The sequence below is a fragment of the Oryza brachyantha genome, chromosome 3 (genome assembly GCF_000231095.2).
Source record: "Oryza brachyantha chromosome 3, ObraRS2, whole genome shotgun sequence".
Lineage (NCBI taxonomy): Eukaryota > Viridiplantae > Streptophyta > Magnoliopsida > Poales > Poaceae > Oryza > Oryza brachyantha.
Window position 1 is genome coordinate 19,657,693 of NC_023165.2, and position 17,001 is coordinate 19,674,693.

Genomic DNA, 17,001 nt, shown 5'->3' on the forward strand with positions numbered 1-17,001 from the left:
TGGACAGAAAGCTCGTGGCTCGTTAGCTCGCTCGACTCGTGAGAAACTCGGCTCGGCTCGTTTCATTTTTCTAACGAGCCGAGTTAGCATTTTAGCTCGTTAGAGATAACGAGCCAGCTCGAGCTAGCTCGTGAGCTGCTCACGAGCCTAACGAGCTAGACCAAAGATACGCGATTCGTCGGCATTCATTGATTCCACACCGGAAAGCATGTATTCAATACTTCATAGGTTCACCATGTGATTTGTTGGTTTAAACTTTAATATTTAGATACAATTTCATATGATTTGCGTGTTTGAACTGAAAATTTTCTTATATAATCTATTAAAAAATTGTTTAAATTAACTTTTCATGCATGGCTTGCGAGCCTAACGAGCTAGCTTGAGCTTTGTAACGAGCCGAGCCGAGCTGGGTTTTTAGCTCGTTACGATAACGAGCCGAGCCGAGCCGAGCTGGCTCGTTATCCACCCCTAGTCTTATCACCTCCGACGGTCTCCCACTCCTTCTACGGGTTATCTTTTGGATTATTGGTGAAGAAAAAACAAATGATATAAAATAATTTACGAATAAAACTTTTATGTATGTGTTTATAGTGATAAAAAAGTAAAGCTAGATAATAATCTGCGATAAAAAAACCTCAAAATCAACTTCGAATTTAAGGTTAAAAATTAAAATCAACTTCGAATTTAAGGTTAAAAATTTAAATTTTTGTTTATAAGTATAAGAAAAAAAAACCAAAAGACAGGCTTCCCTACAGACTACAGTACGACAGGCTTGCAAGTTTCATTTGGACCTTTTGCTCGTAGTAACTTCGAGCTGTCTTCACCTCTCCTGGGAAACCTCATAGTAAGTTTTTGTTGGGTACATTGTTTTTTTTTGTCTATAAAGCATCCCCAACAGCTCATCTAAATTTGGTCATTCATATTTTCATTTGGATGATTATCTAAAACATTTTTATTTTTCATATACCTTTGTACTCCAGCACATCATCTATATTTGACATCCTCCATATCTATTTAGAGGATTGGAGAGAGACATCTAAATATAGAGTTTCTCTCTTCTAATATGGATGGCATCCAAAAATAGATGATAGGATAGATGTTTTGCTGGAGCTCAATTTTTACTATTCATCCTCTATTTCTATAATAGAGGATGGGATGGATGAGCTGTTGGGATGCTACCCTTCTTCAACATCTTTTCTTCCATCCACCCTGCTGAAAATCTGGAATATGTTCCACTCCTCGCTCTAAAATACTCGCACTAGTAGTGTTTGTATTGGGAGCCTATTCCTTGTTCTTTTGCAATGATCTATTGACCTGTCACTGCATAAGATTCTTTTGGAGAGATGTGTGGTTACCTGAATCTGATGAATATGCCGTTTGGTGAAAGTTAAAAGATGCACCATGATGCTCAAATGAAATCAACATCAGTCTCTCAGTTGCTTTGTCCATTGTGATGTGTTCATGCGTAGTATTCCTTCTTCTGTACATAAGTAAACCTCTGAGCCAAAACCATTAGCCAGGTAGCCGAGTTTGTTCTGTTCAGAGGTAAGGGCACCTCACCTATCATCTTATCACTAGCAAGATGCTTTTCACTGCTACGTATTTTTGTTGTTCAAAATATCATCCCATTTCTGATTTGGTTTTCTTTTCTTCTCAAGTTCGCACGGTAGTTTTCAGCAGATTTTATCACTCCAGCATGTAGTTTCATGTTGTAATACTACTCTAGAGGCTTCATCTCCACGCAGGAGATTGAATTCTAATTGACTGCATGTCCGATTTAAGCTGCAAATATTTCAGTTGACATGGCTGGAAGTGGTTCACGCATGAAGAGATCATGTGCTTGTTGCCAAGGATACCTGGAACACTTGGATGGAAAGATGAGCTGCTTCCTCAGGCGAATGACAGCCGATTCTAGACATTGCATGGTACCCCTCTGAAAAGTTTATCGCTGTTACTAAGAATCTCAGCTGGTTATACATTTAGGGTAATAGGGGTTGGTATTGAAGTTCCTCACACAAGTTTTCTTCTGTTAAATACATGAAATGAATTATAAACAGTCCATTGATTATCATGCTTCTTGATTTGAGGCCTTCAATCAGATCAACTCTCAGGATGCTTTGAGCGAAAAAGGAATGCATTCATGCCAGCTTGTTAATGATACTGTTGTTACTGGTCTGTTCAACAATCTTTGACTACTCTGAATATTGTGTGATGATACGCACACATGTTTTGTGGTGGCAGTTCCACAATCTATTGTGAACACGTTTCCTGATCATTACAGTATATACCTTTGTTTTGATCAAAATTTTCTGCTGCTCTGGCTGTTAAAGAACTATATATATTCCCATGATCTAAAAAGTAATTTTCAATACTGTTGCTGCAGATCTTGCCAGACCGATTTGTAAACCATTTTGGAGGAGATATCTCAGGGACCATAAAACTGCAATCTCCTAATGGTATTCTGTACGTTGTGGAAGTCATTGAGTGCAAGAATAAGACAGTGCTCAAATGTGGCTGGCAGGCATTTGTTGATGCCCATCACATACAAGAGAATGACTCCTTGTTGTTCCGTCACATAGAGAATTCTCGTTTTGAGGTTCTGATCCTAGATTCCAATGATTGTGAGAAAGTGTTCTCCTGTTCTGGCATAAAAAACACTTGCAGTATTCAAGGAAAAAACGTAGATCCTGCTAGTATTTCAGGCAGCTCTTGTGATGACACTGCAGAATCATCAGAGAGTGAAGGGTTTGCTAGGTATCAAAATGGAAGCTTCAGTCATCGTAGAAAAACAGCAAAGTTGGCATCCTCATCCTCATCGCCCGAGGATTCAGGCAAGCCATTTGTTAAACTGGTTGCTTAGTTACATGCTTAAATTTTTAGGCCTCTTATTCTGTAGTTCCTTGTGAAATTTTGTACAGGAGAAGACAGTTCCTCTGACTCTGGACATGAATATGTTGACTCTGGTGATCTTGAGACCTCTCAAGAACCTTATGTATTATGTCGCAGGAGTCATCTATCTAAGGTCCAAGAGGAGAAAGTCGATGCGCTTATCGAGGAAATTCATCCTGAAATTACAGTTTTTGTGGCTATCATGAGGAAGTCCAATGTTCAGTTGCCAGCTCCTTGTTTGGTAATTTACCATTCTTTTCTGATGAACTGACAACTCAATGGTTTCAACATTAACCATCTATTGCTTGTTAGGATGCTGAATAGGTACACTTATGCTGTCAATATTTCATCTGAAGGCCATGTTTTTAATATTAAACCGGAAAATCAGTTTTCTTCGAGGTCTCATGAACCTTCAAAACTTTATGATTCCTATTTTTCTTGCTTCATGATTGTTACCACAATACTTTTTTGTAGTTCAGCCTGAATTTTTTGTTCTTGGTTAGTAGTATTTCTTAATGGCATCACACACCCTGCCCAATCTTGTAATCAGGTCATTTCCAGTGGCTATGCTGCAGTACACTTTCCACATACAAGTGGGACTGTTACCCTTCAGAGTCCATGCAGAAGCAAGAAGTGGCATGTCATGTTCCACAAAAGAAGAGGCTCAAGATTGAACATTCTTAGAGGACATTGGGCAGATTTTGTCAAAGACAATCGTGTGCAGGAACAGGACATCTGCGTCTTTGTGCCGATGAAGGGTTCAAGCAGTTTCACTTTCATGGTTCATCTTCTTCGTGCAGCGGCAACTTATCCCAAGGGTGGAACTGTCATTGATAGAATCGGCTCAAGCCTTGGAATAAAAGATCTGAAGTCAGCTTCAGATATCAGTATTAAGGAGGAACCAATTGAAGGTATATCATGCAACATATATATATATATATATATAGCTTTCCAAAGAACCAAAGATCATTGATTTCTTATATATTTTCCTATATATATATATAATCATGTAAAATTGTTGCAGAGGAAAATGTTTTCTCCAAAAGCAACAGGGATGGAGTTTCTGATGAGTCTCAGGAGAGTGAGGATTCAGAAGGCCCTGCTGATCCTCCCTACATTTTACCTTGCAAGAACCGCCTGTCTCGATTGCAAAAGAAGATAGTCCAAGAGAGAGTGCGATCCATCCAATCCAGGGTTCCCATCTACGTAGCAATCATGAAGAAGAGCAATGTTGGGTTAATTGCTTCCCGTAGCCAGCTAGTAAGCTTTCCTTTTTCTTTTTCTGATTTTCAATCATTATACTATGCGAGTCTTATTGTTAGACACTATTTTTGATTATCATGTCTCAACTATTAGCACCTCCTACCACCGAACTATTCCCCTTTTAAGTTACATACTTGCACGATTGCAACGTATAATTGGCATATAGACCAAAAATTCAGATCTTTACTACTTAAAAAGCAAAAAACATAGTCGGCGATCCTCCATACCTCATACTTAATTATACAGGGTTGCTGTAATGTACGAGTATATTATTGTATTTTCTTTTGCAGGGTTGGCTGAAGGCCCTTTTAATGAAATTAGGTTAGCTGGCCTTCAGCCGACCCCCGGCCAAAAAAAATTTTTTTTTTTGTAACGCGTAAAGTTTGTAGCGCTGAATCGCTGATCATCTTCCTGTCTGAAAAAAATAATAAAAAAAAAACAGGAGCTAGGCGCACGATATGCTGCTGCCGTTGATCTTCCGGGCATGGGCAGGCGGGCGGTGGTGCTGCAGCGGTCGGGGCAGAGATGGGCCACCGTGATGCAGATCAGGAGCGGCAGCAGGAGGCTCCTCCTCGGTGGCTGGCACAGCTTCGTGCGAGACAACCGCCTCCGCGTTGGGGACATCTGCCTCCTGGAGCTCAAGAAGGACGAGAGGAAGCTCACCATGGCCGTCCATATCTGCAGGAAGGAGCAGTTTTTTTAGCTTTTGTGGTCGATCAGATCGAGGTGGTTAGATTTTCAGGTTTCAGTGGCGTTTTAAGCAGTTATTAACTTAATAGTATTATGCTGCTGCATCGAATATGTATGTGCTTATGTAGTAGCAAGATGCTATATATGTGTAAGATGATGAACTGACCTGGAGGACAGACAAGTTTCTGTGTACGGTCAATTTATTATCCATGAATTAAAAAAACCTTAAGATATTAAAATTTTCGTTGGTAACTTAAGATATATATGGTATTGGAATGTACTTAAGTTTTACGCTAGAAAAAAAAATCTAATATTTCCTCTTACGGTAGGGTGTTTAGTGTTCTTTTCTCTCTTTTCTAACTTATAGTGGTTGACTTTCATGCTTTCTAAAATACTAAATTTTATATTTTTTTTGATGGGTCCGTCTATTGATCAGGTGACCAAAAATTTTATTTGTGTCAGCTGATTCATGTGCATCTGGGGATCTCCATCCAACGGCCCAAATTCAATAGCATGCACACGTCTTGAAACAAATCCGACGGACCGAAGAATGACGGACTCATTGAAAATTTTTAGACAACTGCATACTAGCAAAGGCATTTTTTGATTGACTTTTATAGAAAATTTGTTTTAAAAATCACATTAATCTGTTTTTTAAAATAAAATTAATATTTAATTAATCATAAGTTAATCTACTGTTTATCTTTCCGTGGAAGTTTTCATGGCTAGGTTGTGTGGGCTGAGCACGTCAATAGGTGCTGCATGATAAGATCGTGTTGGCTGGCACATGACACACTAGATCGTGCGGTCTGGAAGAACAAGAGCGAAGTTTACGAGACTTAATTTCTCTCTACGTGGAGACGATGGCTATGTACCTATATGTTAGCCTCTGTGTTAGAGGAAAAACAAAGTTAAAAAATCTCATTGCGTAAAAACAGTGGCCACTTTTTTTAAGTTTATTAGGGCATGCACAGTATTATTGTTGCCTGGATGGATGCTTAGGAAAAAAGAATCTTACTGTCTATTTAAGAAAATCAATCTTCAGTGGAGAACATCTATTTTATAGATGCTTAGTTAATTAAGAGTCCATCTAAACCTTCTCACAATTACCATGGTGCCGACTGAATGTACAGATTTTTTTTGTTTATTGCTGGCATGCAGAACGTTACCATTCCTCTTCTCCTTCGTAATTTCGATTTTTTATGATTCCCTTCTGTTATAATTTATCGGTTGGTGACGTCCTGAGCTACTTCGGTGCATTGTTCTTTGGGATCCATATACTTACAACAACGTAAATCTATGTAATTAGGGTATTTGGTAGTTAAAGGATTCAAATTAATAGTGCTGATTGATGAGCAAATAAATAACATACTAATTTTATTGAGCAAACTGAACCAGGGTGATCAAATCTAAGTTAGGGAAACATGTACGACCTCCGTTTCATATGTAAGACTTTCTAACCTTGTCTAAATTTATCAATTAATAAATGTATAAAATTTATATATATGTCTAAATTCATTAGCATCCAAATAAATCTAGGTAAGGCTAAAAAATCTTATATTGTGAAACATAGAGATATTCTCTAGCAACCATAATTTTCTTTCGGGTCGCTTCCCGGGCGCTTAGCTCGCGCTTCCTTTTTTTTCACGTGAACATCTATCTTAAGCATCCCATTGCATATAGCAGGGCAATCCTAATTTAAGGAGCCAGTATGATTTCTATATTTTACACATCATAAAAAAGTAATAGAATTAGGGATGGCAATCCGGGTACGGGTACCGGGTACCTGACACCCGAGGGGGACGGATACATGGACGATTTTTTACCCACGAGTAGTACACATATCCGATCCGAATCGATACAGGCATGGGCATAGGTATTTTTGCCACCCACGGGTAATCCGTCAGGTACCCGAACATAGCCCACATATTAAATTTTGTTCAAAAACTTATTATCTTATTTATGTAATAGTATTTGTGATGTACTTCCTTTTAGCTAAAAAATTGATATGACCTATGTTTTGTACTTTTGATGTGTAATGCAATATTGAATGGTTGAATTTGAATATCAGATAATGTGCTATGCCCTGTTATTATTGTTATGATTAGTTTGTTGTATTTGTTGGAATATTTTATTATGAGCAATATGTTTATTTGTTGAACTTTTTGTGTGATGCAATATTGTATTATGTGCAGTATGTTTAGTTTGTTATATATGTTGGAATGAATATTTTGGTATTTTGATGTGTTTTTGACATGTGAAATGGTAGACCCAACGGGTAGTTGATACTCGCTCGATACCCAACAGGTACGGGTATCAAATTCTACCCGTAGGCATAGGTACGGTAGGAATTTTACCCGCATCCTTCGAGTTGGCGGGCGGATAAATGCTCTACGTATCTCAAACTCGGCCTGTTGTCATCTCTAGCCTACACTTAACTCTTGTAATATAAATATTAATAATTCATATTTATCTTGGGTTCCAACACCATAATATATAGGCTACGGTAGAGACATGTCTCGTGGGTAACGTATACGTCTCTGGCCAGAGGGTAAACCTATTTAAATAACTGTGCTATCGATTATAGGCAAAAGTAGCAATATAACCAAGAAAGAGGATTTCTTATGTGGAACTAAAACGATTGGAACTACAACTTTGTATGCCTCGTATAAGGCATGATCTCGTTGTAATAATATAGCAATGATCTCATACAAGAAATTGTATCGATAATAATTTGTTCTAGAAATAGATCACGCATCTTTAACTAAAATGCCCTTAAATAAATATATGCTTTAAAATGCTTGTTTATGCAAAATAAACCTACAAACCAATTACTTGTACTCCTATGCATTACCCTTGCACTTCTCGGGTGTGGGTCGTTCAGTATTATGTGTGGTACTTAATCTTACCTAAATTTTCTTTCGGAAAATAATATGCGTACGATCTTTTCTTCCGATCTTGGTACGATCAAACGAAATGATGCGAAGAACATGAGAGAAATATAACAGCACTCATAGGCCCTAAAACCCAATTAAAAGACAAAACGTTTCATTATACAGATATTCTGAAAAACCTAGGCAGTAATAGCATTGTTGTTTTCCTTCTCAGAAAGACGCTTTGGAGCGTTCGGCACCCCAGCTTAGATATCTGAGTACCCTCGTTTTTCGCGCGCACGCTTCCTAAACTGCTAAACAGGGTATTTTTTATGAAATTTTTTTTATATGAAAGTGGTTTTAAAAAATCATATAAATATATTTATATTTTTTAATAATTAATAATTAATTAATCATGCATCCACGTAAGATAACTTACCTCTTGTCCCTCCAGCCGAACGCGGCCTTAGAGTGCAACGCATAGGTGGAGTATTGGTTAATACGCCAGTTATGCGTTTGTCTTATTTTGTTGGTGAGGCTTTACGTGGATTTTTAATAATATAAATATTATCTATATAACAAAGATGCGTATTTTGTATCAGTTTTATTTTGGTGTATTTTGATTTTCTTTCTCCCTAGGACGAGAACCGATATACTAGCTATTGGGAAAATAGTGTTTCTCCTATCATGACACGTGCCCCCACCACTGGAACTCGAGAAGACAAATAGAGGTGTGAACGTGGAAAGAAAGGGAAATTCCAACATTTTCTACCCTCATGTGGAGAAGCTGTCAGAAAACTTTATGTCAATGCTTGAATTTCACAAAAAAAAATTAGTGGCGTGCTGCAGGTTTCACGAATAACATTGACTTTTTTAATATAATAAATTTATAATGGTATAGAGTTAATTAACCCTTTTCTATTTTTCTATCCGGTGATCTGAAAATCTTGTAAATCAAAAGAGGCCCTAAATAACATAAACCCACGTATGAAGGAATTTTAGCATATAAGAAATAGGAAAGGTTTATTTCTAAGTGAAGAAATGAAAATGTACGTACAAAATTAATTTATTAGATTTTTTTAAGAGTTTGGAGTGGCTGCCCATGTTTTATGGTTTATCTATGTAATACGTAGAAAAGAAAATATTTAAAGCAATTTGCTATACTTAATTTCGATAAACCAAACTTACATTTATAGAAATCTTTAGCAATCTATTCCATTTGGAACATAATCATTTTTTAATTTAAATCTTATATCAAAATATAAAAAATTATGACACTATTCACAATATTACTTGTTGTATCAATAACTTAGCACTCTTTTTTTTCGTTTTATCCCTACTATCTTCCCACTAAGATAAATTTCTCATTTATTAAGAAAACCATATTTTTCTTTTTAATCTTAATTCAGCATAATAAACTAAAAATGTTTCTATTTTGGAAGAGAGCTACTTGTAAAATAGTTTGTTTTGCCTCCGAGCAGAAGAAGCCTCGTATTATTACACGGAGGGAGTAATAATTAAAATTTGGTAGATCGGTGGTGTTTTGGAATCTGAAACACGTTTTAGAAGTTGAAGGTGGTGATCGTCCAGCTTTTGGACGGAAAACACGGAACGGTATATTTGCAAATTTTGTAATTAAAACTTTTATACAATGCTATTTGGAAGTAAAGACTAAAAATAAGTACGATAAGAATTAAAAGTTTAAAATTTGGCTTACGAGGAAAACGATACGAAACGATGAAACTCGAAGAGTTGAAATGCTTGGATATGTTATTTTGCTTCATGGAAGATTATTTATTTTTTAATAGTTATTTAATAATATAAATGACGAAATTAACTAATATAAAATAAAAATCTACTTTAAAAACAAGATAATGAACTATTTCCGTCCAAGAAAAGTATTTTTTGCTGTTTATATTTAACATTTAACTGTCCGTATTATTTAAAAAAGTTTTATAATTAGTATTTTTTTTATTATTAGATAATAAAATATGAATATTTCATTATACATGACTATTTTTATTTTTACATAACTTTTTTAAATCAAATGAACTATCAAATATTAAACATGGAAATATACTTACTACCTCCGTTCCAAAAGAAGACTAATTTTTAGTTCTTTGATACAATATTTTGACTCTTCTTCTTATTTGAATTTTTTTACGATTGATATTTTTGTTCTTACTAGATGATAAAGCATGAATAATACTTTATGCATGACTAATTTTTTTAAGTTTTTGTATAAATTTTTTAAATAAGACAAATGGTCAAATGTTAGATACGAAAAAACGAAAAATGATAATATTATGAAGGCAGTAATACAATTGGAACGGGACAACACCGTTCAGTTCGGGAAGCCCGCGCCACAGTGGAGGAATAATATGGGGCCAAAAGAAAACGCAGCCTATTCTGTCAGTCCTGACTCCTGCGCTCCATGCGTGTTTTTCCCTCTTCCATGAGCATATCACACTGCGACATGCTTGCAAGCTTCATCTGGATTTCATCGGCCATTTTAACCACGCAGTAAGTTCTCAAGTTTTTTCTCTGCATGTATGTGTGTTTCTTCCTCTCTTTGCTTCAAGTTTCTTTTTTCTTCCATCTTTCACGCAATGGCGCGAGATTGTTCTTCATTTCTCATTCCAAACTAGTACTCTGATATTGCAGTTTTGTAGCGTGTTCCTGAAATTTTTTTTTAAAAAAATGTTCTTGGGTTCTTGCTTGTCTTGGACTTGGACTTGGTAGTAACTCAAAGACGGAGTTATTCTCTAGGTTGATTGCAGCTTCTTGGTATGATATGACATTATGTGTGGTAGATCTTTGGCTGTGTACATCCCTGAGGATGTAGAGGCCGGATTTTATTTCATTTTCTTAAAACAAATATTTAGTAGATCTTGTTCACAAGAAAATCGGTACAGGAGGTTTCCATGGCTCATGCAGTAACCTGAAGAAGGGAACAAAAGTACTCAAATTAATACTAGAAGGTTTTAAGATTGTGTTTTTTTGGGAATTAATTGCTTTTTGTTTCCCATTGAAGGCGAATCTGAATAAAGCTGCAAATTTTAGTTGCCATGGCTGGAGGTGGTTCCAATATGAAGAAGTCTTGTGGATGTTGCAAGAGATACCTGGAACATTTGGGTGGGAAAATGAGCTGTTTCCTCAGGCGAATGACTCCTGACTCTATGCATAGCATGGTATGGCCACTCACAAGTTCAGTAGTTTTTGCTCCCATATGTCTGATCTGGTCATACTTCTACTATTTGATTTCAGTTTCCCTTAACAAGTTGTTACTGGTTCTTCAAGTAAGATGAACTGAACTTTGGCCGGGTTAACTGAACATTTCTTTGGGAAATCACAGTCACCAGTAAATGTGGATCTTCTTTTCTGTCTTTATCTAATGTATTAGATTAAAACAAGTACCACAGATGGTAACAGGATTTTAAAAGAAGTTTAGCCCTTTTAAATATTAGTTGTAGCCCCTTAAAAACGAATGTAGTGGTCTGCAATGTATTTCCTCTCTGCTATTAATACCGATTACATTATACTCCCTCCATGCGTAAATATATGACGTTGAACTAACCAACGTCAAACAAAAAAATGGGAGGGAGTATCATTTCTCATGTTGCCCTTGTTGTATCATTTCTCAAGGTCTATATCAATACTTTTTTCCAATATTGTTTCTACAGATCATGCCAAATAGGTTTGTGAACCATTTTGGAGGAAAAATCCCAGGAACTATAAAACTGCAATCTCCTAATGGTATTCTCTATGTTGTTGAGGTCACCGAGAGCATGAATAAGACAGTCCTACAATGTGGTTGGGAGGCATTTGTTGATGCCCATCACATAAAAGAGAACGACTCCTTGCTGTTCCGTCACATTGGCAATTCCTGCTTCGAGGTTCTGATCCTAGGTTCTGATGGCTGTGAGAAAGTGTTCTCCTGTGCTGGCATAAACAAGAAGAGTTCCTGCATTCGAGACAAAACTGCAGATCCCGTTGATACCTCAGGTAGCCCTCCTGATGATACCTCGCAACCATCACGGAGTGGAAGTTCTGCTAGATGTCAAAGGGACAAGTTCAATGATCATAGGAACATTGCAAACTTTACAGCAATGCCGTCCTCTTCATGCGAGGAATCAGGTAATTTTTGTTAAGTTGTTTCAAGATCTGCCTCCAGTTTTTAGACTGGCACACCTGTTGTTTCTTGTGTGAAATTCTGTACCCAAGAAATTGAACCTCACTAGTTTTATATGTAGTTATGTGATCATCTAAATTAATTTGTTGTAGAAGAAGATGTTTCCCTGAAGAGCAATAGGAATGGATCAGGTTCTGATGAATCTCAGGAAAGTGAGGATTCTGGAGGCCCTGCTGATCCTCCCTACATTATATCATTCAAGGACCGTCTGTCTCCATCGCAGAAGAAGATGGTCAAAGAGGAAGTGCGATCCATCCAATCCAAAGTCCCCGTTTACGTAGCAATCATGAAGAAGACCAATGTTGGGTTAACTAGTTCCCGTTGCCAGCTAGTAAGCTCCTTCCCTTTTTCTGATCTTCAATTACCGTACAATACCAGGGGTTCTATTCATATGGTTATGGTTAAAGATGGGAATATATCCTGTGTATAATACCCGTTTTGTCCAAAACAGCCAAGATTTTGGATTTTTTTTTAACATACCCTCGAATAATTATGAGCCGTTCGTTGCTTTAGATCCAAGAGCTCTGACTGTATTATAGTACACCGGTAGTATGTATAGTAGAAATTTTATAGGGGTAAAATGAGAACTAAAATATATAACATTAGGATAAATTCGCGTGTCATATATCATGTTAAAATAGATGAAATGGTAAATATATATTACTAAAGTTTCAAATAAAATTTTTAATATACTTATTAAAAATACATAGTACTAGACTGTTACCAATAACATTGCCTATGATTTTCGTCACCGTGTCTCGACTATTAACACTTTGCATAGGCGTACTGTCTGTCCTTGAATCTAGTTCCCTAGTTACACGCACCATCTGTCCTAAAAGGAATCAACTTCTAGTTGATCCCTTGAAATTGGTATTTCTTATGGTACGGAGAGAACACATCATCAGATAATTGTCACATGTATCATTGTAAGGTGTATCATTGTAAGATGCAACAATTTCATCGCATCTTTCTGTGTGACAAATAGGAACTGGGCGCAAGATACGCTGCCGCTGTTCGTCTCCCGGACAGCAGGCAGAGCGTGGTGCTCCAGCGGAGGGGGGAGCGATGGCCCGCGGCGATGGAGGCGAAGAGCGCGAGCGGCAGGCGGTTCCTCGTCGGCGGCTGGCACAGGTTTGCGCGCGACAACCGCCTGCGCGTCGGGGACGTCTGCCTCTTCGAGCTGAGGAGGAAGCAGCAGCAGGGGAAGCTGACCATGGCTGTCCATGTCATCTTCGCGGCGAGCACTAGCAGTCGCTGCTTGATTGATTGATCAGAGCTGCATGCCGTGGTGGTACGGCGCAGATCGGAGGGAAGATCAGTCGATAGTCGATCCCCCATGATAAAATTCTGTAATAATCTCTTGACGAAATACTGTTCTAGCTGTTGGTGTTAAGCTTGGACCCATCGTGGTTTAATGGAGTCGATCCTGCTCCAAACTTTTTTTTTTCCTCATCTCCCCGCCCTTTGCTTCCCCATATTTTCTACTCGTTCGTTAAAATATGAGCCTACTCTCTATTCTGGGGTTATTGTATTACCCGTATTAATTTCGACAGTTGATTTAAAGATCTTTTACTAAGAGAAGAAATATTCTACTACTACTAGTTAAATAGATCTGATCTATTGGATTAGAAAAAATAAATGGTCTAAATAGTTCTACGACTAGTACAGAACATCATAAAACACCTGTTAAAATATAGCTGTCTAGGACATCATATTTTTATGTAGCTATATTTTTGGATGGATGAAGTAACAACCAACTTTACGTGAACGTACAAACAATCAACAGTTAAATAGTTAAACAACCATAATTTATAATCAGTTAATCTAATATCTGTTTTCTTTGAACCAATTGTAATTAAAATCAATCAATTAGTTTCATTATTATTGCCCATGTTTTGCTATGCAAGAAATATATATGAACAAATCTGTAACTCAGTTTTTCCAATTCTGTCTGTCAAACATCAGGAACTAGGATCACGACGATATATATGCTGCTGCTGCACATCTCCCGGACAGCCACAATCACCAAACCGTGGTGCTCCAACGCGAGGGGAAGACATGGAAAATCAACATGGTTGTGCGTAGAAACTGCAGCAAGAGGAGGTGGTTCCTTGCTGCAGGCTGGCGCAGGTTTGTGCATGCGTGACAACCGCCTGCGCGTTGGAGACTTGTGTCTGTTCGAGCTGAAGAAGAAGAAGCAGCAGCTGCTGCTCACCATGGAGCTCCATATCATTTTCAGTGTGCAGTAGAGAAGAGAACAATGATGATGCCCCCTGCTGTTACGTACGTCTGTCTGATGGTAGTTTGGGTCCTTTTTTTTTTTTTTGCTGGTTCTCTGTAATAATCTGAAGTCTGAAAGGAGGATGAAACCTGATTGTGTGTGTGCTTTTTGCTTGCTTTCTAGTCTGTCCGAAAGGATGCAACACCTCGCATTTTTTACTGTCTGTCTCTACCATTCCCCCACAAGTGGCAGAGGATACGACTTAATTTTTCACAATCTAATCTTTTTCACAAAAATTTTTTACAAATACATCCATCTAAAAATAGACTTATTTCTCAGCCCAAGTAATGTGACGCAGAGGTATAAACAGTTTGGAGCAACACATCATGGCATTTTTTTTTCCTATTTTTTTATAATGTTTTTGGATGGGTTCATTTATAAAATTTCTTTACGAAAATGGCTAAAATATAAAAAATAGCTGTTTAATTTGGGGGCCTCTCGGGCTAAGGATGGTTCAACATGTTTCAAATTTATGTACTTTTAAACACAGTATATACAGAGACGGCTATATATATACATGTGCAGACATTCGCATCTATAAAAACACTTATACACACCCTACTTAGTAAGTACCTGCAAAAACACTCATCTTTGAAATTTATGTTGATAGTACTTGTTTAAATTATTATGTGCGATCGATTGTTTCTATTTCGTCGAAGACTAGCACTACAATACTTTTATACGTGTAGCAGTGACGTCAAAAGTTCTTCGTCAGAAACAACAATAACTAATAGAGGTTATGATGAAAATGGATAAAGCGATGGGTATGGTCAGCATAGTGCGAAAAAACTGTAATTAATGTCATTAACCATGTTAAGACAACAAACGTAAGAGCGGTTATTCCTTAAATATCTCACGCATTCTCGTAAGTATTATGGTAGATTGTTTAGTTGTGGGAGTACGACGATGATTTAATAACGTAAATAACACAAAGTCCGATACATATGTACAAAACACTTTATTCATACCAAAACGACGATGCCACATATGCCTGCACTACGTACACACACGCAGCCATAGGAAGAGAAGAAGATCGAGGAAAGAGACCAATACAAGCTATAGGACATAAAAGCAGATCCTCTAAAATCAAAGAGACGTGATCACTAACGTACAAGTCTCATCATCTATGGGGTCACATCTAAGTGACTATACCACTAGATCAGAGGATCTCACTTCACTTCTATAGGAGATATCAAGCAACACTGATCGATACCGATACACACACATACGTATATACGTATTACGCACACAAATTAAAAGCTGCTCCACATCACAAGGCAACGTACGTATACACACAGTATAATACAACGTATAGATAGCTCGTACGTACGTACGTTCATACATGTTTAGGTTGCGATCTTGAAGGGTGCCGGCACATGCGAGTCCCCGTGCGGGCCCATATGGCCGTGGTGGTGCCCGTCGGCGGCGTCGTCATGGTGATGGCCGGGGCAGCAGCCGCCGGAGCACATGTCCTCGTCGTTGAGTGCCAGTAACCCGCGGCGTCCGCCGTGGCCGCCGTGATGGTGGCCACTGTCGTGGTCGTGGTCGATAACCGACGAGGCGGAGTCCCCGCCGTGGCCGCCATGGTGATGGCGATGAAAGTGGTCGGTAACCGCCGAGACGCCGTCACCGCCGTGGCCACCGTGATGATGGCCACTGCGGTGGTCGTGGTCGATAACCGACGCGGCGGCAGCGTCCCCGCCGTGGCCGCCATAGTGATGGCCATGGTCGTGGTCGGTAACCGTCGAGACGCCGTGGCCACCGTGACGATGGCCGTGGCGGTGGTCGATGACTGACCGGTTGTCACCGTCCTCGTGCAGGCCGCGGTGGTGGTGGTGGTGCTCGTCGTCGTCACCATGGTAGCCGGAGGCCGACGTCGCCATCCCGCGCGGCGAGGTGCGCGTGGCGGCCGCGGCGGCGAGGAGGACGGCCAAGGCCATCAGCGGAAGCCACCTGGTGACTGACGCCGGCGCGGCCATTGCACGTGCAGGAGCGAGCTAGCTAGCTGGAGGAATTAGCTAGTGAGGTCTTGTACGTAGTAGTTTCTGCGCTTGTGGAGTAGTGAGGTGAGGCGCAGGTCTCTTGTTATATAGGCCTCTGGAAGCAGCAGCGCGACGTTGTTAACGAATCGATTAACGGATCAGTCGGTGCTAGCTCTGACTGCACTAAGTACGGTCCCAAAAAAGTATAACTATTTCTAAGATAATGTTAAATTAAAATATTTAAAAAATTAGCTATTAATGAAAATATTTAAAAGATTAATCAGGCAAAATGATGCTATTACAGTACCTCCCACTCAGGGTGGTAGTAGCGCAGTAGGGACGAATCTCCACCGTTGATTTTGATGCTTATTTTTGTTATTTGATTAATTGAGGTGGAGGGTCAATTTAGTTAATCAGTCCTACGTCACCATCCCTAAGTCATCCCTCCCAACCCCCCCACACACACACATTAGCCCAAGCCAGCACATGGAGAAATCTGGGGCAGGCCAGCCGCCGAGAAGTTGCTTATGTCAGAAGCTATGCTAAACGGTCTATAATTTTTAAGAATCTGTAGTTACAAATTCTAGAAAATGAACTAAGAATCCAGAATCTGGAGAAGCAGGATTTAGAAGCTTTTCCAAATTCTCAGAAGCTGGCTACCAAACAGCTGCTTCTTAAAATTTAAAGCTCTCCAAACATATCCTTAGCCACCGGAGGAAGGCGGGGCTGGTCGGTAAAGGCGGTGGTGCCCAGATAGCCCAAGTGCCCGGGTAGCCAAAGCTGCCGGAGAAAGGCATGTCCGGCGGGCAAAGCCGGTGGCACCCAGGTAGC

The 17,001-nt window shown here is 39.0% G+C and overlaps 3 protein-coding genes across 3 annotated transcripts; 2 read left to right on the forward strand and 1 right to left on the reverse strand.

The window, feature by feature from the left end:
* Positions 1 to 1,802: 1,802 nt before the first annotated feature.
* Positions 1,803 to 4,895, forward strand: LOC102716396 (B3 domain-containing protein Os03g0619600-like). Its single transcript, XM_006651543.2, has 6 exons — positions 1,803 to 1,925; positions 2,384 to 2,831; positions 2,919 to 3,130; positions 3,440 to 3,800; positions 3,914 to 4,149; positions 4,595 to 4,895. The coding sequence occupies exons 1-6, from the start codon at positions 1,803 to 1,805 to the stop codon at positions 4,853 to 4,855; spliced, it is 1,641 nt and encodes a 546-aa protein (XP_006651606.1). The 3' UTR covers positions 4,856 to 4,895.
* Positions 4,896 to 10,783: 5,888 nt separating this feature from the next.
* On the forward strand, positions 10,784 to 14,156 carry LOC107303787 (B3 domain-containing protein Os03g0619800-like). The gene is given in 7 exon segments (XM_015834486.1): positions 10,784 to 10,906; positions 11,399 to 11,852; positions 12,000 to 12,238; positions 12,893 to 13,163; positions 13,727 to 13,758; positions 13,880 to 14,047; positions 14,049 to 14,156. Coding segments are annotated over 7 exon segments (1,395 nt in total).
* Positions 14,157 to 15,166: 1,010 nt separating this feature from the next.
* LOC121053965 (histidine-rich glycoprotein-like) lies at positions 15,167 to 16,229 on the reverse strand. Its single transcript, XM_040522683.1, has one exon. The coding sequence runs from the start codon at positions 16,165 to 16,167 to the stop codon at positions 15,535 to 15,537; it is 633 nt and encodes a 210-aa protein (XP_040378617.1). The 5' UTR covers positions 16,168 to 16,229; the 3' UTR covers positions 15,167 to 15,534.
* Positions 16,230 to 17,001: the final 772 nt, after the last annotated feature.